Source organism: Oncorhynchus masou, chromosome 12 (assembly GCF_036934945.1).
Source record: "Oncorhynchus masou masou isolate Uvic2021 chromosome 12, UVic_Omas_1.1, whole genome shotgun sequence".
NCBI lineage: Eukaryota > Metazoa > Chordata > Actinopteri > Salmoniformes > Salmonidae > Oncorhynchus > Oncorhynchus masou.
This window is the reverse complement of record NC_088223.1, coordinates 7,394,628-7,420,190: the sequence shown is the minus strand read 5'-3', so window position 1 is coordinate 7,420,190 and position 25,563 is coordinate 7,394,628. Positions and strand designations below refer to the sequence as shown.

The 25,563-nt window shown below is 44.8% G+C and overlaps 1 protein-coding gene across 1 annotated transcript in view; it reads right to left on the bottom strand.

Annotated features, from left to right (window-relative positions):
* Nucleotides 1-595: 595 nt before the first annotated feature.
* LOC135549022 (hippocalcin-like protein 4) overlaps nucleotides 596-25,563 on the bottom strand; it is a 41,468-nt gene continuing 16,500 nt past the window's right edge. The window contains exons 2-5 of the mRNA XM_064979092.1: nucleotides 5,499-5,675; nucleotides 3,347-3,465; nucleotides 1,046-1,142; nucleotides 596-797 (exon numbers count right to left, since the gene is read on the bottom strand). Of these exons, the coding sequence (XP_064835164.1) occupies nucleotides 600-797; nucleotides 1,046-1,142; nucleotides 3,347-3,465; nucleotides 5,499-5,660 (576 nt within the window). The 5' untranslated portion in view covers nucleotides 5,661-5,675 and the 3' untranslated portion in view covers nucleotides 596-599. The remainder of the gene's footprint in view (nucleotides 798-1,045; nucleotides 1,143-3,346; nucleotides 3,466-5,498; nucleotides 5,676-25,563) is intronic.

Sequence of the window (25,563 nt, the reverse complement as noted above, 5' to 3'; positions counted from 1 at the left end):
CATTCTCCCCCCTCTATCTCTCTCTCTCCCTCTCTCTCATTCTCCCCTCTCTCTCCCCTCTCTCTCATTCTCCCCTCTCTCTCTCTCTCTCTCTCTCTCCAGTTTCTCCATACCCCCTACCCTGCTCTCCTCCATCTCTACTCCCTCACTCTACCAGTTTCTCCATCCCCCCTACCCTGCTCTCCTCCATCTCTACTCCCTCACTCTACCAGTCTCTCCATCCATACGTCTGCAGATCCTATAGCAGAAATAGAGACCCCCCCAATATCAATTGGCAAAAATAGTACAATGAGAGGGCAAACTTGCCACTGCCCTCCTCCCTCACCTCATTCCTCACTACTTCCCCCTCCCCCTCACCTCCCACTCCTCCCCACCTCCCTCCCCCACCTCCTCCCTCAACTGCTCCCTCCCTCCTCCCTCCCTCTCCTCCTCCCTCCTACCTCCCTCTCCTCCTCCCACACCTCCTCTCTCCTCCCTCCCTCCCTCACCTCCTCCCTCCCTCCCTCACATCCTCCCTCCTCCCTCCCTCACCACCTCCCTCACCACCTCCCTCCCCCTCCTCCTTCACTCCTCCCTCCCTCCCTCACCACCTCCCTCCTCTATTTCTGCATGTCACACTGTAGCAGTAGGACGATGGAGGGATCACTCTTGGCTGCCTCTTTGAACTCCTCCAGCGTGATCTCATCGTTGTGATCTTTATCCATCTTGGAGAAGATCTTATCCACGCGCTGCTGGGGAGTCAGCCCATCTTCGTTCATACGCATCATTATCACAGTGCCAACCATCTTGTAGATTGCCTGAGAGAGAGAGAGAGAGAGAGAGAGAGAGAGAGAGAGAGAGAGAGAGAGAGGTCAGTAAAGATGGAATGGGGCATTCGCTGGAGCAATATGCACACAAAGTAAGTTGTCATAGACACACACACAGTAAATGTACACACACACACACACACACAAATGGACGCACACACATGCATGCACACGAGTATGGAGACAAGCACACTCAAAGACACACAGAAACACACAGAAACACACAGAAACACACAGACCTCTATGATCTCCAGCATCTCCATGCGTGTGATCTTGCCGTCTCCGTCTAAGTCGTACATGTTGAAGGCCCAGTTGAGTTTCTGCTCAAAGGTCCCCCTAGAGGTGATGGAGAGAACTGGCAAATAGAAATACACAGGTGTGTGTGTGTGTGTGTGTGTGTGTGTGTGTGTGTGTGTGTGTGTGTGTGTGTGTGTGTGTGTGTGTGTGTGTGTGTGTGTGTGTGTGACTGAGTGTGTGAGTGTGTGAGTGAGAGAGTGAGTGAGTGAGTGAGTGAGTGAGTGTGACTGAGTGTGTGAGTGAGTGTGTGAGTGTGTGAGTGTGTGAGTGTGTGAGTGAGTGTGTGAGTGTGTTCCTGAGTGTGTGAGTGTGTGACTGAGTGTGTGAGTGTGTTCCTGAGTGTGTGAGTGTGTGAGTGTGTGACTGAGTGTGTGAGTGTGTGAGTGTGTGTGTGTGTGAGTGAGTGAGTGAGTGAGTGAGTGAGTGAGTGAGTGACTGAGTGACTGAGTGACTGAGTGTGTGAGTGAATGTGTGACTGAGTGAGTGAGTGTGTGACTGAGTGTGTGAGTGTGTGTCTGAGTGAGTGAGTGAGTGAGTGAGAGTGTGAGTGAGTGAGAGTGTGAGTGAGTGACTGAGTGACTGAGTGTGTGAGTGAGTGTGTGACTGAGTGAGTGTGTGACTTAGTGTGTGAGTGTGTGAGTGTGTGAGTGACTGAGTGAGTGAGTGAGTGAGTGTGTGACTGAGTGTGTGAGTGAGTGTGTGAGTGTGTGAGTGAGTGTGTGAGTGTGTTCCTGAGTGTGTGAGTGTGTGACTGAGTGTGTGAGTGAGTGTGTGAGTGTGTGAGTGAGTGTCTGAGTGTGTGAGTGTGTGTGTGAGTGAGTGAGTGTGTGAGTGAGTGACTGAGTGTGTGAGTGTGTGTGTGTGACTGAGTGTGTGAGTGTGTGTGTGACTGAGTGTGTGAGTGTGTGAGTGACTGAGTGAGTGAGTGAGTATGTGAGTGAGTGTGTGAGTGTGTGACTGAGTGTGTGAGTGAGTGTGTGAGTGTGTGAGTGAGTGACTGAGTGTGTGAGTGTGTGTGTGAGTGAGTGAGTGTGTGAGAAAGTGAGTGTGTGAGTGAGTGACTGAGTGACTGAGTGTGTGAGTGAGTGTGTGACTGAATTAGTGAGTGAGTGTGTGAGTGAGTGTGTGAGTGTGTGTGTGACTGAGTGTGTGAGTGTGTGAGTGACTGAGTGAGTGAGTGAGTGAGTGTGTGACTGAGTGTGTGAGTGTGTGAGTGAGTGTGTGAGTGTGTGACTGAGTGTGTGAGTGTGTGAGTGTGTGAGTGTGTTCCTGAGTGTGTGAGTGTGTGAGTGAGTGACTGAGTGTGTGTCTGAGTGAGTGAGTGAGTGAGTGAGTGTGTGAGTGAGTGAGTGAGTGAGTGAGTGAGTGAGTGAGTGAGTGAGTGAGTGTGTGAGTGTGTGTGTGAGTGAGTGTGTGAGTGAGTGTGTGAGTGAGTGAGTGAGTGAGTGAGTGAGTGTGTGAGTGAGTGAGTGAGTGAGTGAGTGAGTGAGTGACTGAGTGACTGAGTGTGTGAGTGAGTGTGTGAGTGAGTGAGTGTGTGAGTGAGTGAGTGAGTGAGTGAGTGACTGAGTGACTGAGTGTGTGAGTGAGTGTGTGACTGAGTGAGTGAGTGAGTGAGTGAATGAGTGTGTGACTGAGTGTGTGAGTGTGTGTGTGACTGAGTGTGTGAGTGTGTGAGTGTGTGACTGAGTGTGTGAGTGAGAGTGTGAGTGTGTGAGTGAGTGAGTGAGTGAGTGTGTGACTGAATTAGTGAGTGAGTGTGTGAGTGAGTAACTGAGTGACTGAGTGACTGAGTGTGTGAGTGAATGTGTGACTGAGTGAGTGAGTGTGTGACTGAGTGTGTGAGTGTGTGTCTGAGTGAGTGAGTGAGTGAGTGAGTGAGTGAGTGAGTGAGAGTGTGAGTGAGTGAGAGTGTGAGTGAGTGAGTGACTGAGTGACTGAGTGTGTGAGTGAGTGTGTGAGTGAGTGAGTGTGTGAGTGAGTGAGTGAGTGAGTGACTGAGTGACTGAGTGTGTGAGTGAGTGTGTGACTGAGTGAGTGAGTGAGTGAATGAGTGTGTGACTGAGTGTGTGATTGTGTGTGTGACTGAGTGTGTGAGTGTGTGAGTGTGTGACTGAGTGTGTGAGTGAGAGTGTGAGTGTGTGAGTGAGTGAGTGAGTGAGTGAGTGAGTGAGTGAGTGAGTGAGTGAGTGAGTGTGTGACTGAGTGTGTGAGTGTGTGGGTACCCGTGTTATGGATCGTACCTCGAGGTGATTGACAGAGCGCAGATAAACTCCCGGAAGTCGATGGTCCCATCCCCGTTCTTATCGAAGGTACGGAAGGCGTGCTGGGCGAACTTAGACGCGTCGCCGTACGGAAAGAACTGCATGAGAGAAAAATAAAGAAATACATGTAACTGGAAGGCTATTCAAATAGACTCAGTCCCAAATGGCACCCCATGGTCCGTGGCCGAAGATAATGTCCTACATAGGTAATAGAGGTCCATTTGGAACGCAGATATGAATGGATGATGTTGCACATTCTAAACCAAATCCACAAAATCCCTCTACTCCAAATGACTTTCTTCCTTTAGTGTGCTTTGAGTATGACAGCGGGAACGCTTTAGGAAGGACATCTACCACTGTCCTCCATCGTTTCTCTTGTTCCCACCCCCCCACCACCCCACCAATTCACTGCTATTTCCTCTTCAACCCACTTGTCCCCCTCTCTCCCTACAAATAATCACCATCTGTTTCCTTCCTCATCCCTCCCTCCCTCTCGTCCCTCTCTTCCTCACCTTGATATATAATGGTTGGAACTCTAGATTCAGAATGCCAGTGGGAAAATCTTTAAGTCCCTCCCTCCCTCCCTCCCTCCCTCCCTCCCTCCCTCCCTCCCTCCCTCCCTCCCTCCCTCCCTCCCTCCCTCCCTCCCTCCCTCCCTCCCTCCCTCCCTCCCTCCCTCCCTCCCTCCCTCCCTCACCTTGACATATAGTTGTTGGAACTCCTCTAGGTTCAGTATACCAGTGGACAGTCTTTAAGTCCCTCCCTCCCCTCCCTCCCTCCCTCCCCCCTCCCCCTCCCTCCCTCCCTCCCTCCCTCCCTCCCTCCCTCCCTCCCTCCCCCTCCCTCCTCCCTCCCTCCCTCCCTCCCTCACCTTGACATATAGTTGTTGGAACTCCTCTAGGTTCAGTATACCAGTGGGACAGTCTTTAAGTCCCTCCCTCCCTCCCTCCCTCCCTCCCTCCCTCCCTCTCTCCCTACCTCCCTCCCTCCCTCCCTCACCTTGACATATAGTTGTTGGAACTCGTCTAGGTTCAGTATACCAGTGGGACAGTCTTTAAGTCCCTCCCTCCCTCCCTCCCTCCCTCCCTCCCTCCCTCCCTCCCTCCCTCCCTCCCTCCCTCCCTCCCTCCCTCCCTCACCTTGACATATAGTTGTTGGAACTCCTCTAGGTTCAGTATACCAGTGGGACAGTCTTTAAGTCCCTCCCTCCCTCCCTCCCCCTCCCTCCCTCCCTCCCTCCCTCCCTCCCTCCCTCCCTCCCTCCCTCACCTTGACATATAGTTGTTGGAACTCCTCTAGGTTCAGTATACCAGTGGGACAGTCTTTAAGTCCCTCCCTCCCTCCCTCCCTCCCTCCCTCCCTCCCTCCCTCCCTCCCTCCCTCCCTCCCTCCCTCCCTCCCTCCCTCCCTCCCTCCCTCCCTCCCTCCCTCACCTTGACATATAGTTGTTGGAACTCCTCTAGGTTCAGTATACCAGTGGGACAGTCTTTAAGTCCCTCCCTCCCTCCCCCTCCCTCCCTCCCTCCCTCCCTCCCTCCCTCCCTCCCTCCCTCCCTCCCTCCCTCCCTCCCTCCCTCCCTCCCTCCCTCCCTCCCTCCCTCCCCCTCCCTCCCTCCCTCCCTCACCTTGACATATAGTTGTTGGAACTCCTCTAGGTTCAGTATACCAGTGGGACAGTCTTTAAGTCCCTCCCTCCCTCCCTCCCTCCCTCCCTCCCTCCCTCCCTCCCTCCCTCACCTTGACATATAGTTGTTGGAACTCCTCTAGGTTCAGTATACCAGTGGGACAGTCTTTAAGTCCCTCCCTCCCTCCCTCCCTCCCTCCCTCCCTCCCTCCCTCCCTCCCTCCCTCCCTCCCTCCCTCCCTCCCTCCCTCCCTCCCTCCCTCCCTCCCTCCCTCCCTCCCTCCCTCCCTCCCTCCCTCCCTCACCTTGACATATAGTTGTTGGAACTCCTCTAGGTTCAGTATACCAGTGGGACAGTCTTTAAGTCCCTCCCTCTCTCCCTCCCTCCCTCCCTCCCTCCCCCTCCCTCCCTCCCTCCCTCCCTCCCTCCCTCCCTCCCTCCCTCCCTCCCTCCCTCCCTCCCTCCCTCCCTCCCTCCCTCCCTCCCTCCCTCCCTCCCTCCCTCACCTTGACATATAGCTGTTGGAACTCCTCTAGGTTCAGTATACCAGTGGGACAGTCTTTGAGGAAGCCTTTGTACCACTGCTTGAGCTCAGCCTCGTTGAACTCAGTACTCTTGGTGAGGTCATCCAGGACCTCTGGTGCCAGCTTACTGTTTCCTTTACCCATCACAAAGTCTCCTCTCTGGAGAAATAAACAAGAGACACAACGAATCAAGCAATGATTTAAACAATCAATGTTTAACGCTTCCTTTTAGAGGATCCTTATTGCGTAAGTCATTAGTGTTATGGGATTTTGATGAATAATGACTCAATTATGTATACATTTAACTTCGAACTATAACTAAACAGAATACTACTATGTTACTGTATGGATGTGTGAATCTTATTATAATCATAATACTGAATATTAGGTGTAGTTTTAGTCAGGAATTAGAACAAGGACTTTCTGTTCCTTGTTAGAAACTAATGGAGCCATCGTCAGACCGGCTGGAATACTGTGTTCCTTACAGGACATTCTGTCTCAACCCAGGGAGGGGAGAGACCATGGGCTTGTAGTAGAATGTTTAACAGGTGGCAGACAATGTGGGAAGGCTTGTGAACTATACTGCCATTGTATCTGAGAGGAGGAGAGACATTTATGTCGAAATGTGAGGTATATAAACTAATGTACGTGGTATTATGAGCAGCGCTCTGAGAATATATGCTATTGGCTAATCTTGGTAGACTGGTCTCTGTCTTAATGAACACATATAGGAATTGTTAAATTCCTTCAACAATTACACTTAACAAGTATTGGAGTTAAACTGTAACCATTCGCAGTGCAATAATACCAATGTAATTGGTAGTAAATACGGTCTGTAATTACAGAAGTTTAACAACGAATGCTTGTTATCATGCATAAATACAAATGGTTTCCACTAAATTCACCAGCTCATTGTTTTCACCTCTTCTCAGCTGCATCCGATTGATTTAACAACTGTGACAAAGATTGGGGTCCCTCGTGGGATGCGCTGGGTGTCTGAGAGATTATGCCCAATAGACTCTAATTACTTATCCATGAATGTGCGCTGTTCAAAATATATCTCAGGTTGACGTTGTTGCTAGTACTCCCCACCCCCCCAAAAAAATTAAGCGATCCGTCTGAGTTAATTAACTTGGTTGAGCTTTAAGAAAACGGATCTAATACGAGAAATACATCGCTTCTAAAAGCACCATACAAGTGTTTATGTTTCCCTAAATACAATGTAGTTACCCGTACAGTAGGTGGCGGCACGCATCTTTAACATTTGTTTTGCTGAACCGCCATAATACCAGAGAAGAAGAAGAAGAAGAAGAATGTGTTTGTTTTCTAAGCAGTTTTGAGTTGTGTCCTATATTGACAGTGAAATGTGGCTAGCAAGTGATAAATGAACGCAGTAGTACACCAGAGAGGACATATAATATCTGCAGAAATAAAAATGTAATTACTAGCTGTTACACAGGATATAGCATCTTCTATTTAACTACTTAGACCTGTTGCTCATTAACAAGTGACAATACCTATAAACAATAGATGAGCTTCGACTTGAGTCAACTTCTATTTAACTACTTAGACCTGTTGCTCATTAACAAGTGACAATACCTACAAACAATAGATGAGCTTCGACTTGAGTCAACTTCTATTTAACTACTTAGACCTGTTGCTCATTAACAAGTGACAATACCTACAAACAATAGATAAGCTTCGACTTTAGTCAATTTCTATTTAACTACTTAGACCTGTTGCTCATTAACAAGTGACAATACCTACAAACAATAGATGAGCTTTGACTTTAGTCAACTTCTATTTAACTACTTAGACCTGTTGCTCATTAACAAGTGACAATACCTACAAACAATAGATGAGCTTCGACTTCAGACAACTTTATTTGCAACATGTAAAAATACCTAAAAATGTTTTACAAAATCATCAGGATTTTTTTATTGTTAGATTGATAATTAGATTAGATTTAAAATAGATATAAAATAAGTATTCTCCTGGTGACTTAAATCTGTAGTCTATAGTATGGTGAGTAGCTTAGATAGTAGAGACTAGTGAGTAGACTAGATAGTAGAGACTACTGAGTAGCTTAGAGAGTAGAGACTACTGAGTAGCTTAGATAGTAGAGACTAGTGAGTAGACTGGATAGTAGAGACTACTGAGTAGCTTAGATAGTAGAGACTAGTGAGTAGCCTAGAGAGTAGAGACTAGTGAGTAGCCTAGAGAGTAGAGACTAGTGAGTAGCTTAGATAGTAGTGACTAGTGAGTAGCCTAGATAGTAGAGACTACTGAGTAGCTTAGATAGTAGAGACTAGTGAGTAGCCTAGATAGTAGAGACTACTGAGTAGCTTAGAGAGTAGAGACTACTGAGTAGCTTAGATAGTAGAGACTAGTGAGTAGACTAGATAGTAGAGACTACTGAGTAGCTTAGATAGTAGAGACTAGTGAGTAGCCTAGAGAGTAGAGACTAGTGAGTAGCCTAGAGAGTAGAGACTAGTGAGTAGCTTAGATAGTAGAGACTAGTGAGTAGCCTAGATAGTAGAGACTAGTGAGTAGCTTAGTTATTAGAGACTAGTGAGTAGACTAGATAGTAGAGACTACTGAGTAGCTTAGAGAGTAGAGACTAGTGAGTAGCCTAGAGAGTAGAGACTAGTGAGTAGCTTAGATAGTAGTGACTAGTGAGTAGCCTAGATAGTAGAGACTACTGAGTAGCTTAGATAGTAGAGACTAGTGAGTAGCCTAGATAGTAGAGACTACTGAGTAGCTTAGAGAGTAGAGACTACTGAGTAGCTTAGATAGTAGAGACTAGTGAGTAGACTAGATAGTAGAGACTACTGAGTAGCTTAGATAGTAGAGACTAGTGAGTAGCCTAGAGAGTAGAGACTAGTGAGTAGCCTAGAGAGTAGAGACTAGTGAGTAGCTTAGATAGTAGAGACTAGTGAGTAGCCTAGATAGTAGAGACTACTGAGTAGCTTAGATAGTAGAGAATAGTGAGTAGCCTAGATAGTAGAGACTAGTGAGTAGCTTAGATAGTAGAGACTAGTGAGTAGCCTAGATAGTAGAGACTAGTGAGTAGCTTAGTTATTAGAGACTAGTGAGTAGACTAGATAGTAGAGACTACTGAGTAGCTTAGATAGTAGAGACTAGTGAGTAGCCTAGAGAGTAGAGACTAGTGAGTAGCTTAGATAGTAGAGACTAGTGAGTAGCCTAGAGAGTAGAGACTAGTGAGTAGCCTAGAGAGTAGAGACTATTGAGTAGCTTAGATAGTAGTGACTAGTGAGTAGCCTAGATAGTAGAGACTACTGAGTAGCTTAGATAGTAGAGACTAGTGAGTAGCCTAGATAGTAGAGACTACTGAGTAGCTTAGAGAGTAGAGACTACTGAGTAGCTTAGATAGTAGAGACTAGTGAGTAGACTAGATAGTAGAGACTACTGAGTAGCTTAGATAGTAGAGACTAGTGAGTAGCCTAGAGAGTAGAGACTAGTGAGTAGCCTAGAGAGTAGAGACTAGTGAGTAGCTTAGATAGTAGAGACTAGTGAGTAGCCTAGATAGTAGAGACTAGTGAGTAGCTTAGTTATTAGAGACTAGTGAGTAGACTAGATAGTAGAGACTAGTGAGTAGCTTAGATAGTAGTGACTAGTGAGTAGCCTAGATAGTAGAGACTACTGAGTAGCTTAGATAGTAGAGACTAGTGAGTAGCCTAGATAGTAGAGACTACTGAGTAGCTTAGAGAGTAGAGACTACTGAGTAGCTTAGATAGTAGAGACTAGTGAGTAGACTAGATAGTAGAGACTACTGAGTAGCTTAGATAGTAGAGACTAGTGAGTAGCCTAGAGAGTAGAGACTAGTGAGTAGCCTAGAGAGTAGAGACTAGTGAGTAGCTTAGATAGTAGAGACTAGTGAGTAGCCTAGATAGTAGAGACTACTGAGTAGCTTAGATAGTAGAGACTAGTGAGTAGCCTAGATAGTAGAGACTAGTGAGTAGCTTAGATAGTAGAGACTAGTGAGTAGCCTAGATAGTAGAGACTAGTGAGTAGCTTAGTTATTAGAGACTAGTGAGTAGACTAGATAGTAGAGACTACTGAGTAGCTTAGATAGTAGAGACTAGTGAGTAGCCTAGAGAGTAGAGACTAGTGAGTAGCTTAGATAGTAGAGACTAGTGAGTAGCCTAGAGAGTAGAGACTAGTGAGTAGCTTAGATAGTAGAGACTAGTGAGTAGCCTAGAGAGTAGAGACTAGTGAGTAGCTTAGATAGTAGAGACTAGTGAGTAGCCTAGATAGTAGAGACTACTGAGTAGCTTAGATAGTAGAGACTAGTGAGTAGCCAAGACAGTAGAGACTAGTGAGTAGCCTAGATAGTAGAGACTAGTGAGTAGCCTAGATAGTAGAGACTAGTGAGTAGCCTAGATAGTAGAGACTAGTGAGTAGCCTAGATAGTAGAGACTAGTGAGTAGCCTAGATAGAAGAGACTAGTGAGTAGCTTAGATAGTATAGACTAGTGAGTAGCCTAGATAGTAGAGACTAGTGAGTAGCCTAGATAGAAGAGACTACTGAGTAGCTTAGATAGTAGAGACTAGTGAGTAGACTAGATAGTAGAGACTACTGAGTAGCTTAGATAGTAGAGACTAGTGAGTAGACTAGATAGTAGAGACTACTGAGTAGCTTAGATAGTAGAGACTAGTGAGTAGCCTAGATAGTAAAGACTAGTGAGTAGCCAAGAGAGTAGAGACTAGTGAGTAGCCTAGATAGTAGAGACTAGTGAGTAGACTAGATAGTAGAGACTACTGAGTAGCTTAGAGAGTAGAGACTAGTGAGTAGCTTAGAGAGTAGAGACTAGTGAGTAGCTTAGATAGTAGAGACTAGTGAGTAGCCTAGAGAGTAGAGACTAGTGAGTAGCTTAGATAGTAGAGACTAGTGAGTAGCCTAGATAGTAGAGACTAGTGAGTAGACTAGACAGTAGAGACTAGTGAGTAGCTTAGTTATTAGAGACTAGTGAGTAGACTAGATAGTAGAGACTAGTGAGTAGCTTAGATAGTAGTGACTAGTGAGTAGCCTAGATAGTAGAGACTACTGAGTAGCTTAGATAGTAGAGACTAGTGAGTAGCCTAGATAGTAGAGACTACTGAGTAGCTTAGAGAGTAGAGACTACTGAGTAGCTTAGATAGTAGAGACTAGTGAGTAGACTAGATAGTAGAGACTACTGAGTAGCTTAGATAGTAGAGACTAGTGAGTAGCCTAGAGAGTAGAGACTAGTGAGTAGCCTAGAGAGTAGAGACTAGTGAGTAGCTTAGATAGTAGAGACTAGTGAGTAGCCTAGATAGTAGAGACTACTGAGTAGCCTAGATAGTAGAGACTACTGAGTAGCTTAGATAGTAGAGACTAGTGAGTAGCTTAGATAGTAGAGACTAGTGAGTAGCCTAGATAGTAGAGACTAGTGAGTAGCTTAGTTATTAGAGACTAGTGAGTAGACTAGATAGTAGAGACTACTGAGTAGCTTAGATAGTAGAGACTAGTGAGTAGCCTAGAGAGTAGAGACTAGTGAGTAGCTTAGATAGTAGAGACTAGTGAGTAGCCTAGAGAGTAGAGACTAGTGAGTAGCTTAGATAGTAGAGACTAGTGAGTAGCCTAGAGAGTAGAGACTAGTGAGTAGCTTAGATAGTAGAGACTAGTGAGTAGCCTAGATAGTAGAGACTACTGAGTAGCTTAGATAGTAGAGACTAGTGAGTAGCCAAGACAGTAGAGACTAGTGAGTAGCCTAGATAGTAGAGACTAGTGAGTAGCCTAGATAGTAGAGACTAGTGAGTAGCCTAGATAGTAGAGACTAGTGAGTAGCCTAGATAGTAGAGACTAGTGAGTAGCCTAGATAGAAGAGACTAGTGAGTAGCTTAGATAGTATAGACTAGTGAGTAGACTAGATAGTAGAGACTACTGAGTAGCTTAGATAGTAGAGACTAGTGAGTAGACTAGATAGTAGAGACTACTGAGTAGCTTAGATAGTAGAGACTAGTGAGTAGACTAGATAGTAGAGACTACTGAGTAGCTTAGATAGTAGAGACTAGTGAGTAGCCTAGATAGTAAAGACTAGTGAGTAGCCAAGAGAGTAGAGACTAGTGAGTAGCCTAGATAGTAGAGACTAGTGAGTAGACTAGATAGTAGAGACTACTGAGTAGCTTAGAGAGTAGAGACTAGTGAGTAGCTTAGAGAGTAGAGACTAGTGAGTAGCTTAGATAGTAGAGACTAGTGAGTAGCCTAGAGAGTAGAGACTAGTGAGTAGCTTAGATAGTAGAGACTAGTGAGTAGCCTAGATAGTAGAGACTAGTGAGTAGACTAGACAGTAGAGACTACTGAGTAGACTAGATAGTAGAGACTACTGAGTAGACTAGATAGTAGAGACTACTGAGTAGCTTAGATAGTAGAGACTAGTGAGTAGCCTAGATAGTAGAGACTAGTGAGTAGCCTAGAGAGTAGAGACTAGTGAGTAGCCTAGATAGTAGAGACTAGTGAGTAGACTAGATAGTAGAGACTAGTGAGTAGACTAGATAGTAGAGACTAGTGAGTAGACTAGATAGTAGAGACTAGTGAGTAGACTAGATAGTAGAGACTAGTGAGTAGACTAGATAGTAGAGACTACTGAGTAGACTAGATAGTAGAGACTACTGAGTAGCTTAGATAGTAGAGACTAGTGAGTAGCTTAGATAGTAGAGACTAGTGAGTAGACTAGATAGTAGAGACTAGTGAGTAGACTAGAGAGTAGAGACTAGTGAGTAGCCAAGATAGTAGAGACTAATGAGTAGCCAAGAGAGTAGAGACTAGTGAGTAGCCTAGATAGTAGAGACTAGTGAGTAGCCTAGATAGTAGAGACTAGTGAGTAGCCTAGATAGTAGAGACTAGTGAGTAGCCTAGATAGTAGAGACTAGTGAGTAGCCTAGATAGTAGAGACTAGTGAGTAGCCTAGATAGTAGAGACTAGTGAGTAGCTTAGATAGTAGAGACTAGTGAGTAGCCTAGATAGTAGAGACTAGTGAGTAGCTTAGTTATTAGAGACTAGTGAGTAGACTAGATAGTAGAGACTACTGAGTAGCTTAGATAGTAGAGACTAGTGAGTAGCCTAGAGAGTAGAGACTAGTGAGTAGCTTAGATAGTAGAGACTAGTGAGTAGCCTAGATAGTAGAGACTAGTGAGTAGCTTAGATAGTAGAGACTACTGAGTAGCTTAGATAGTTGAGACTAGTGAGTAGCCTAGAGAGTAGAGACTAGTGAGTAGCTTAGATAGAAGAGACTAGTGAGTAGCCTAGATAGTAGAGACTAGTGAGTAGCCAAGAGAGTAGAGACTAGTGAGTAGCCTAGATAGTAGAGACTAGTGAGTAGCCTAGATAGTAGAGACTAGTGAGTAGCCTAGATAGTAGAGACTAGTGAGTAGCCTAGATAGTAGAGACTAGTGAGTAGCCTAGATAGTAGAGACTAGTGAGTAGCCTAGATAGTAGAGACTAGTGAGTAGCTTAGATAGTAGAGACTAGTGAGTAGCCTAGATAGTAGAGACTAGTGAGTAGCTTAGTTATTAGAGACTAGTGAGTAGACTAGATAGTAGAGACTACTGAGTAGCTTAGATAGTAGAGACTAGTGAGTAGCCTAGATAGTAGAGACTAGTGAGTAGCTTAGATAGTATAGACTAGTGAGTAGCCTAGATAGTAGAGACTAGTGAGTAGCTTAGTTATTAGAGACTAGTGAGTAGACTAGATAGTAGAGACTACTGAGTAGCTTAGATAGTAGAGACTAGTGAGTAGCCTAGAGAGTAGAGACTAGTGAGTAGCTTAGATAGTAGAGACTAGTGAGTAGCCTAGATAGTAGAGACTACTGAGTAGCTTAGATAGTAGAGACTAGTGAGTAGCCTAGATAGTAGAGACTACTGAGTAGCTTAGAGAGTAGAGACTACTGAGTAGCTTAGATAGTAGAGACTAGTGAGTAGACTAGATAGTAGAGACTACTGAGTAGCTTAGATAGTAGAGACTAGTGAGTAGCCTAGAGAGTAGAGACTAGTGAGTAGCCTAGAGAGTAGAGACTAGTGAGTAGCTTAGATAGTAGAGACTAGTGAGTAGCCTAGATAGTAGAGACTAGTGAGTAGCTTAGTTATTAGAGACTAGTGAGTAGACTAGATAGTAGAGACTACTGAGTAGCTTAGATAGTAGAGACTAGTGAGTAGCCTAGATAGTAGAGACTAGTGAGTAGCTTAGATAGTATAGACTAGTGAGTAGCCTAGATAGTAGAGACTAGTGAGTAGCTTAGTTATTAGAGACTAGTGAGTAGACTAGATAGTAGAGACTACTGAGTAGCTTAGATAGTAGAGACTAGTGAGTAGCCTAGAGAGTAGAGACTAGTGAGTAGCTTAGATAGTAGAGACTAGTGAGTAGCCTAGAGAGTAGAGACTAGTGAGTAGCCTAGAGAGTAGAGACTAGTGAGTAGCTTAGATAGTAGTGACTAGTGAGTAGCCTAGATAGTAGAGACTACTGAGTAGCTTAGATAGTAGAGACTAGTGAGTAGCCTAGATAGTAGAGACTACTGAGTAGCTTAGAGAGTAGAGACTACTGAGTAGCTTAGATAGTAGAGACTAGTGAGTAGACTAGATAGTAGAGACTACTGAGTAGCTTAGATAGTAGAGACTAGTGAGTAGCCTAGAGAGTAGAGACTAGTGAGTAGCCTAGAGAGTAGAGACTAGTGAGTAGCTTAGATAGTAGAGACTAGTGAGTAGCCTAGATAGTAGAGACTAGTGAGTAGCTTAGTTATTAGAGACTAGTGAGTAGACTAGATAGTAGAGACTACTGAGTAGCTTAGAGAGTAGAGACTAGTGAGTAGCCTAGAGAGTAGAGACTAGTGAGTAGCTTAGATAGTAGTGACTAGTGAGTAGCCTAGATAGTAGAGACTACTGAGTAGCTTAGATAGTAGAGACTAGTGAGTAGCCTAGATAGTAGAGACTACTGAGTAGCTTAGAGAGTAGAGACTACTGAGTAGCTTAGATAGTAGAGACTAGTGAGTAGACTAGATAGTAGAGACTACTGAGTAGCTTAGATAGTAGAGACTAGTGAGTAGCCTAGAGAGTAGAGACTAGTGAGTAGCCTAGAGAGTAGAGACTAGTGAGTAGCTTAGATAGTAGAGACTAGTGAGTAGCCTAGATAGTAGAGACTACTGAGTAGCTTAGATAGTAGAGACTAGTGAGTAGCCTAGATAGTAGAGACTAGTGAGTAGCTTAGATAGTAGAGACTAGTGAGTAGCCTAGATAGTAGAGACTAGTGAGTAGCTTAGTTATTAGAGACTAGTGAGTAGACTAGATAGTAGAGACTACTGAGTAGCTTAGATAGTAGAGACTAGTGAGTAGCCTAGAGAGTAGAGACTAGTGAGTAGCTTAGATAGTAGAGACTAGTAGGTAGCCTAGAGAGTAGAGACTAGTGAGTAGCTTAGATAGTAGAGACTAGTGAGTAGCATAGAGAGTAGAGACTAGTGAGTAGCTTAGATAGTAGAGACTAGTGAGTAGCCTAGATAGTAGAGACTACTGAGTAGCTTAGATAGTAGAGACTAGTGAGTAGCCAAGACAGTAGAGACTAGTGAGTAGCCTAGATAGTAGAGACTAGTGAGTAGCCTAGATAGTAGAGACTAGTGAGTAGCCTAGATAGTAGAGACTAGTGAGTAGCCTAGATAGTAGAGACTAGTGAGTAGCCTAGATAGAAGAGACTAGTGAGTAGCTTAGATAGTATAGACTAGTGAGTAGACTAGATAGTAGAGACTACTGAGTAGCTTAGATAGTAGAGACTAGTGAGTAGACTAGATAGTAGAGACTACTGAGTAGCTTAGATAGTAGAGACTAGTGAGTAGACTAGATAGTAGAGACTACTGAGTAGCTTAGATAGTAGAGACTAGTGAGTAGCCTAGATAGTAAAGACTAGTGAGTAGCCAAGAGAGTAGAGACTAGTGAGTAGCCTAGATAGTAGAGACTAGTGAGTAGACTAGATAGTAGAGACTACTGAGTAGCTTAGAGAGTAGAGACTTGTGAGTAGCCTAGAGAGTAGAGACTAGTGAGTAGCTTAGATAGTAGAGACTAGTGAGTAGCCTAGATAGTAGAGACTAGTGAGTAGACTAGACAGTAGAGACTACTGAGTAGACTAGATAGTAGAGACTACTGAGTAGACTAGATAGTAGAGACTACTGAGTAGCTTAGATAGTAGAGACTAGTGAGTAGCCTAGATAGTAGAGACTAGTGAGTAGCCTAGAGAGTAGAGACTAGTGAGTAGCCTAGATAGTAGAGACTAGTGATTAGACTAGATAGTAGAGACTAGTGAGTAGACTAGATAGTAGAGACTAGTGAATAGACTAGATAGTAGAGACTAGTGAGTAGACTAGATAGTAGAGACTAGTGAGTAGACTAGATAGTAGAGACTACTGAGTAGACTAGATAGTAGAGACTACTGAGTAGCTTAGATAGTAGAGACTAGTGAGTAGCCTAGAGAGTAGAGACTAGTGAGTAGCTTAGATAGTAGAGACTAGTGAGTAGACTAGATAGTAGAGACTAGTGAGTAGACTAGAGAGTAGAGACTAGTGAGTAGCCAAGATAGTAGAGACTAATGAGTAGCCAAGAGAGTAGAGACTAGTGAGTAGCCTAGATAGTAGAGACTAGTGAGTAGCCTAGATAGTAGAGACTAGTGAGTAGCCTAGATAGTAGAGACTAGTGAGTAGCCTAGATAGTAGAGACTAGTGAGTAGCTTAGATAGTAGAGACTAGTGAGTAGCCTAGATAGTAGAGACTAGTGAGTAGCTTAGTTATTAGAGACTAGTGAGTAGACTAGATAGTAGAGACTACTGAGTAGCTTAGATAGTAGAGACTAGTGAGTAGCCTAGAGAGTAGAGACTAGTGAGTAGCTTAGATAGTAGAGACTAGTGAGTAGCCTAGATAGTAGAGACTAGTGAGTAGCTTAGATAGTAGAGACTACTGAGTAGCTTAGATAGTTGAGACCAGTGAGTAGCCTAGAGAGTAGAGACTAGTGAGTAGCTTAGATAGAAGAGACTAGTGAGTAGCCTAGATATTAGAGACTAGTGAGTAGCAAAGAGAGTAGAGACTAGTGAGTAGCCTAGATAGTAGAGACTAGTGAGTCGCCTAGATAGTAGAGACTAGTGAGTAGCCTAGATAGTAGAGACTAGTGAGTAGCCTAGATAGTAGAGACTAGTGAGTAGCCTAGATAGTAGAGACTAGTGAGTAGCCTAGATAGTAGAGACTAGTGAGTAGCTTAGATAGTAGAGACTAGTGAGTAGCCTAGATAGTAGAGACTAGTGAGTAGCTTAGTTATTAGAGACTAGTGAGTAGACTAGATAGTAGAGACTACTGAGTAGCTTAGATAGTAGAGACTAGTGAGTAGCCTAGATAGTAGAGACTAGTGATTAGCTTAGATAGTAGAGACTAGTGAGTAGCCTAGATAGCATAGACTAGTGAGTAGCTTAGATAGTAGAGACTAGTGAGTAGCCTAGATAGCATAGACTAGTGAGTAGCCTAGATAGCATAGACTAGTGAGTAGCTTAGATAGTAGAGACTAGTGAGTAGACCTTCCTCTCCTTCATCTCCTCACCATAGACACTGACCTTCCTCTCCTTCCTCTCCCCACCATAGACACTGACCTTCCTCTCCTCACCATAGACACTGACCTTCCTCTCCTTCCTCTCCCCACCATATACACTGACCTTCCTCTCCGCACCATATACACTAACCTTCCTCTCCCCACCATAGACACTGACCTTCGTCTCCCCACCATATACACTGACCTTCGTCTCCCCACCATAGACACTGACCTGCCTCTCCCCACCATATACACTGATCTTCCTCTCCCCACCATAGACACTGACCTTCCTCTCCTTCCTCTCCCCACCATAGACACTGACCTTCCTCTCCTTCCTCTCCCCACCATAGACACTGACCTTCGTCTCCCCACCATAGACACTGACGTTCCTCTCCTTCCTCTCCCCACCATATACACTGATCTTCCTCTCCCAACCATAGACACTGACCTTCCTCTCCCCACCATAGACACTGACCTTCCTCTCCTTCCTCTCCCCACCATAGACACTGACCTTCCTCTCCTTCCTCTCCCCACCATAGACACTGACCTTCCTCTCCTTCCTCTCCCCACCATAGACACTGATCTTCCTCTCCTTCCTCTCCACACCATAGACACTGACCTTCCTCTTCTTCCTCTCCCTACCATATACACTGACCTTCGTCTCCCCACCATATACACTGACCTTCCTCTCCCCACCATAGACACTGACCTTCCTCTCCCCACCATAGACACTGACATTCCTCTCCTTCCTCTCCCCACCATAGACACTGACCTTCCTCTCCTTCCTCTCCCCACCATAGACACTGACCTTCCTCTACTTCCTCTCCCTATCATAGACACTGACCTTCGTCTCCCCACCATATACACTGATCTTCCTCTCCCAACCATAGACACTGACCTTCCTCTCCCCACCATAGACACTGACCTGCCTCTCCCCACCATATACACTGATCTTCCTCTCCCAACCATAGACACTGACCTTCCTCTCCCCACCATAGACACTGACCTTCCTCTCCCCACCATAGACACTGACCTTCCTCTCCTTCCTCTCCCCACCATAAACACTGACCTTCCTCTCATTCCTCTCCCCACCATATACACTGACCTTCCTCTCCCCACCATATACACTGATCTTCCTCTCCCCACCATAGACACTGACCTTCCTCTCCTTCCTCTCCCCACCATAGACACTGACCTTCCTCTCCCCACCATAGACACTGACCTTCCTCTTCTTCCTCTCCCTACCATATACACTGACCTTCGTCTCCCCACCATATACACTGACCTTCCTCTCCCCACCATAGACACTGACCTTCCTCTCCTTCCTCTCCCCACCATATACACTGACCTTCGTCTCCCCACCATATACACTGACCTTCCTCTCCTCACCATAGACACTGACCTTCGTCTCCCCACCATATACACTGACCTTCCTCTCCCCACCATAGACACTGACCTTCCTCTCCTTCCTCTTCTCTCCATGGACACTGACCTTCCTCTCCCAACCATATACACTGACCTTCCTCTCCCCACCATAGACACTGACCTTCCTCTCCCCACCATATACACTGACCTTCCTCTCCCCACCATATACACTGATCTTCCTCTCCTCACCATAGACACTGAGCTTCCTCTCCCCACCATGGACACTGACCTTCCTCTCCCCACCATATACACTGATCTTCCTCTCCTTCCTCTCCCCACCATAGACACTGACCTTCCTCTCTTTCCTCTCCCTACCATATACACTGACCTTCCTCTCCCCACCATATACACTGACCTTCCTCTCCTCACCATAGACACTGGCCTTCCTCTCCCCACCATAGACACTGACCTTCCTCTCCCCACCATATACACTGACCTTTCTCTCCCCACCATATACACTGACCGTCCTCTCCTCACCATAGACACTGACCTTCCTCTGCCCACCATAGACACTGACATTCCTCTCCCCACCATAGTCACTGACCTTCCTCTCCCCACCATATACACTGACCTTCCTCTCCCCACCATAGACACTGACCTTCCTCTCCCCACCATAGACACTGACCTTCCTCTCCCCACCATTGACACTGACCTTCCTCTCCCCACCATTGACACTGACCTTCCTCTCCTTCCTCTCCCCACCATATACACTGACCTTCCTCTCCTTCCTCTCCCCACCATATACACTGACCTTCCTCTCCCCACCATAGACACTGACCTTCCTCTCCTCACCATATTTGGGTGAAACTCCAACCAGCTGCTTCTCATTTACACGTCAATGGAAATATCTGGGCCTATCTTCGCTCACAATAGTAAGTCAGTTAATGTTTAGCTCGATTGAAAAGGAACTAATGTTCCTCATAGTTTGTGTTGACGCATGTAGCTAGCTAACGTTAACATGCTGGGTGCTCCATTTGCATCACCTGCAATGAGGGACTTTTATTATGAAGGTGAACTGTAAATTACACTGTTGTGGCTAATTGTTATTGTGGCTAGCTTCACAGAAAGGTACTCCAAGGTAGCTAGCGTGTTAGTTAATGAGTAGAGAACATAGCATAGCTATTTGCCAGCTTTAGTTTAGGTAACTTAGCTAGCTAGCTAGTCAAGGTGAGAAAACTAACTAACTAGCTTGCTAGCTAATACAAACAAAACTCAAAAGATTGCATGGAAAGTCTATAGAACATCCTGTGGTAACTAGTGAACTAGTTAGCTAGCTAGCTAGCCTAGTTGTTAGGACTAACAAAAGTGCCAGCTTAAATTTTCTAACTACACTAATATATACAAGTGTACGTGGACACCCCTTCAAATTAGTGGATTTGGCTATTTCAGCCAAACCAGTTGGTGACAGAAGTATAAAATTGAGAACACAGTTATGCAATCTCCATAAACAAACATTGACGATTGAATGGCCTTACTGAAGAGCTCAGTGACTTTCAAAGTGGCACCGTCATAAAACGCCACCTTTCCAAGTCAGTTTATAACATTTCTGCCCTGCTTGAGCTGCCCTGGTCAACTGTAAGCGTTTTAAACAAGTTATTTTGTCATGAAAAGATGCTCGACTATGCATATAATTGACAGCTTTCGAAAGAAAACACTCTGACGTTTCCAAAACTGCAAAGATATTGTCTGTGAGTGCCACAGAACAAATGCTATAGGCGAAACCAAGATGAAATTTCATACAGGAAATCGCTGTGTTCCAATGTCTCCTTATATGGCTGTGAATGCGCCAGGAATGAGCCTACACTTTCTGTCGTTTCCCCAAGGTGTCTGCAGCATTGTGACGTATTTGTAGGCATATCATTGGAAGATTGACCATAAGAGACTACATTTACCAGGTGTCCGCTTGGTGTCCTTCGTCGAAATTATTGCCATTATTATCTCCAGCTGCGTGCACTTTTCCATTTGGTTCAGAGGAGAAAGGCAACTGCCACGAATGATTTATCATCGAATAGATATGTGAAAAACACCTTGAGGATTGATTCTAAACAACGTTTGCCATGTTTCTGTCGATATTATGGAGTTAATTTGGAAAAAAGTTCGGTGTTGTAATGACTGAAATTTTCGGGATTTTTTTCTTAGCCAAACGTGATGAACAAAACGGAGCAATTTCTCCTACACAAATAATCTATTGGGAAAAACTGAACATTTGCTATCTAACTGAGAGTCTCCTCATTGAAAACATCTGAAGTTCTTCAAAGGTAAATTATTTTATTTGAATGCTTTTCTTGTTTTTGTGAAAATGTTGCCTGCTGAATGCTAGGCTTAATGCTATGCTAGCTATCAATACTCTTACACAAATGCTTGTGTAGCTATGGTTGAAAAGCATATTTTGAAAATCTGAGATGAAAGTGTTGTTAACAAAAGGCTAAGCTTGTGAGCCAATATATTTCTTTCATTTCATTTGCCGTTTTTCATGAATAGTTAACGTTGCGTTATGGTAATGAGCTTGAGGCCATGATTACGCTCCCGGATACGGGATTGATCGACGCTAGAGGTTAATGTGAAGTGGAAACGTCAAGGAGCAACAACGGTTCAGCCTGCAAAGTGGTAGGCCACACAAGCTCACAGAATGGGACCGCCGAGTGCTGAAGCGCGTAGTGCCTAAAACTCGTCTGTCCTTGACAGCAACATTGACTACAGAGTTCAAACTGCCTCTGGAAGCAATGTCAGTACAAGAACTGTTCGTCAGGAGCTTCATGAAATGGGTTCCATGGCCGGGCAGCCGCACACATGCCCAAATTCCTAAATGCGCAATGACAAGTGTCGGCTGGAGTGGTGTAAAGCTCACCACCATTGGACTCTGGAGCAGTCGAAACGTGCTCTCTGAAGTGATAAATCACGCTTCTCTATCTGGCAGTCCCATGGATGAATCTGGGTTTGACGCACACCAGGAGAAGACTGCACAAATGCATAGTGCCGACTGTAAAGTTTGTTTTTCATGGTTCGGGCTTGGCCCTTTGCTCCAGTGAAGTGAAATCTTAACACTACAGCATACAATTACATTCTAGAAGATTCTGTGCTTCCAACGTTATGGCAACAGCCCTTTCCTGTTTCAGTATTACAATGGCCCCGTGCACAAAGAGAGGTAAATACAGACGCGGTTTGTCGAGATCGGTGTAAAATAACTTGACTAGCCTGCACAAAGCCCTGACCTCAACCCTATCGAACACCTTTGGGATGAATTGGAACACCGACTGCGAACCAAGCCTAATTGCCCAACATTAGCCCCCAACATTAGTGCCTGACCTAACTAATGCTCTTGTGGCTGGATGGAAGCAAGTCCCCACAGCAATGTTCCAACAGCTAGTGGAAAGCCTTCCCAGAAGAGTGGAGGCTGTTATAGCAGCAATGTTCCAACATCTAGTGGAAAGCCTTCCCAGAAGAGTGGAGGCTGTTATAGCAGCAATGTTCCAACATCTAGTGGAAAGCCTTCCCAGAAGAGTGGAGGCTGTTATAGCAGCAATGTTCCAACATCTAGTGGAAAGCCTTCCCAGAAGAGTGGAGGCTGTTATAGCAGCAATGTTCCAACATCTAGTGGAAAGCCTTCCCAGAAGAGTGGAGGCTGTTATAGCAGCAATGTTCCAACATCTAGTGGAAAGCCTTCCCAGAAGAGTGGAGGCTGTTATAGCAGCAATGTTCCAACATCTAGTGGAAAGCCTTCCCAGAAGAGTGGAGGCTGTTATAGCAGCAATGTTCCAACATCTAGTGGAAAGCCTTCCCAGAAGAGTGGAGGCTGTTATAGCAGCAATGTTCCAACATCTAGTGGAAAGCCTTCCCAGAAGAGTGGAGGCTGTTATAGCAGCAATGTTCCAACATCTAGTTGAAAGCCTTCCCAGAAGAGTGGAGGCTGTTATAGCAGCAATGTTCCAACATCTAGTGGAAAGCCTTCCCAGAAGAGTGGAGGCTGTTATAGCAGCAATGTTCCAACATCTAGTGGAAAGCCTTCCCAGAAGAGTGGAGGCTGTTATAGCAGCAATGTTCCAACATCTAGTGGAAAGCCTTCCCAGAAGAGTGGAGGCTGTTATAGCAGCAATGTTCCAACATCTAGTTGAAAGCCTTCCCAGAAGAGTGGAGGCTGTTATAGCAGCAATGTTCCAACATCTAGTGGAAAGCCTTCCCAGAAGAGTGGAGGCTGTTATAGCAGCAATGTTCTAACATCTAGTGGAAAGCCTTCCCAGAAGAGTGGAGGCTGTTATAGCAGCAATGTTCCAACATCTAGTTGAAAGCCTTCCCAGAAGAGTGGAGGCTGTTATAGCAGCAATGTTCCAACATCTAGTGGAAAGCCTTCCCAGAAGAGTGGAGGCTGTTATAGCAGCAATGTTCCAACATCTAGTTGAAAGCCTTCCCAGAAGAGTGGAGGCTGTTATAGCGGCAAAGGGGGGACCAACTCCATATTAATGCCCATGATTTTGGAATGAGATGTTCAACAAGCAGGTGTCCTCATACTTATGGTCATGTAGTGTAGCTAGATGCCAAAGTTCCCCATAAGCGATGTCCACCGAATTGCCACAATGTGAGTGCTGAAAAGCAAATTGGAGAAGGGTTGTCAATTCTACGAGTCGTTCTATTTAACCGATTACGAAGCTATGAATACTTATAAATACTTACTATTAACAGCCAACTAGCTATCTAGCTAGGCTAGCTCAGTAGTTGCCTGCAGCAGCACCAGCGTTAGCCGGCTCGCTAAACTAGTAAACAAAACAACCAAAGTTAAATTAAGTTACTACCTGGCAATCTAAGCAGAGTTGTGTCAATGATTAGATTGGTTCTCAGTTGGCTAAGACATATCACAGGGTTTCTGCAGGCTGAAATATGTGGTGTTTGGATGCTATCGGCAACGGTGTAAACTAAGTACCGTCTAATGAAGTGTAAACTAAGTACCGTATATTGAAGTGTAAACTAGGTACCTTATATTGAAGTGTAAACTAAGTAACGTAGATTGAAGTGTAAACTAGGTACCTTATATTGAAGTGTAAACTAAGTAACATATATTGAAGTGTAAACTAGGTACCTTATATTGAAGTGTAAACTAAGTACCGTATATTGAGTTGTAAACTAAGTACCGTATATTGAGTTGTGAACTAAGTACCGTATATTGAGGTGTAAACTAGGTACCGTATATTGAAGTGTAAACTAGGTACCTTATATTGAGTTGTAAACTAAGTACCGTATATTGAGGTGTAAACTAGGTACCGTATATTGAAGTGTAAACTAAGTACCGTATATTGAGGTGTAAACTAAGTACCGTATATTGAGGTGTAAACTAAGTACCATATATTGAGGTGTAAACTAAGTACCGTATATTGAAGTGTAAACTAGGTACCGTATATTGAGGTGTAAACTAAGTACCGTATATTGAGGTGTAAACTAGGTACCGTATATTGAGGTGTAAACTAAGTACCAGTACTTAAAACGCACTCCAGGATCTCAAGCTGAACCCCTTTTTGTAACATATAGTACGAAAGACATTTTGTACCATTTGTATTTGTTGCAAGATGTGACATATCATATGACATGAATGATGTAGTACACAATTTGATGACATTGTACACCAAAAAATGAGGACCACTTTTGGCTCAGGAGCACCGCTTTCAAAACTATTGTCTGAAATTATACAAACACATCTTGAAGTAAAAATACTTTAAATCACTACTTCATTATTTTGAGTTATCATTACCCTCCATATGTCTATTGTACTCCACTAAATTCTTAAATTAACTCATGTACAGTTTACTCCATACATTTTCCCCAACACCCAAAAGTACTCATTACATTTGGAATTCTTAGCTGGACAGGAAAATGGTCTAATTCACACACTAAACAGAGAACATCCCTGGTCATCCCTACTGCCTCTGATCTGGAGGACTCACCAAAGAGAGAACATCCCTGGTCATCCCTACTGCCTCTGATCTGGAGGACTCACTAAACAGAGAACATCCCTGGTCATCCCTACTGCCTCTGATCTGGAGGACTCACTAAACAGAGAACATCCCTGGTCATCCCTACTGCCTCTGATCTGGAGGACTCACTAAACAGAGAACATCCCTGGTCATCCCTACTGCCTCTGATCTGGAGGACTCACTAAACAGAGAACATCCCTGGTCATCCCTACTGCCTCTGATCTGGAGGACTCACTAAACAGAGAACATCCCTGGTCATCCCTACTGCCTCTGATCTAAGGACTCACTAAACAGAGAACATCCCTGGTCATCCCTACTGCCTCTGATCTGGAGGACTCACTAAACAGAGAACATCCCTGGTCATCCCTACTGCCTCTGATCTGGGGGACTCACTAAACAGAGAACATCTCTGGCCATCTCTACTGCCTCTGATCTGGAGGACTCACTAAACAGAGAACATCCCTGGTCATTTACATTTACATTTACATTTAAGTCATTTAGCAGACGCTCTTATCCAGAGCGACTTACAAATTGGTGAATTCACCTTCTGACATCAGTGGAAGAGCCACTTTACTGTATCTGATCTGGAGGACTCACTAAACAGAGAACATCCCTGGTCATCCCTACTGCCTCTGACCTGGCGGACTCACTAAACAGAGAACATCCCTGGTCATCCCTACTGCCTCTGATCTGGAGGACTCACTAAACAGAGAACATCCCTGGTCATCTCTATTGCTTCTGATCTGGAGGACTCACTAAACAGAGAAAATCCCTGGTCATCTCTACTGCCTCTGACCTGGCGGACTCACTAAACAGAGAACATCCCTGGTCATCTCTATTGCCTCTGATCTGGAGGACTCACTAAACAGAGAACATCCCTGGTCATCTCTACTGTATCTAATCTGGAGGACTCACTAAACAGAGAACATCCCTGGTCATCCCTGCTGCCTCTGACCTGGCGGAATCACTAAACAGAGAACATCCCTGGTCATCCCTACTGCCTCTGACCTGAAGGACTCACTAAACAGAGAACATCTCTGGTCATCTCTACTGCCTCTGATCTGGAGGACTCAC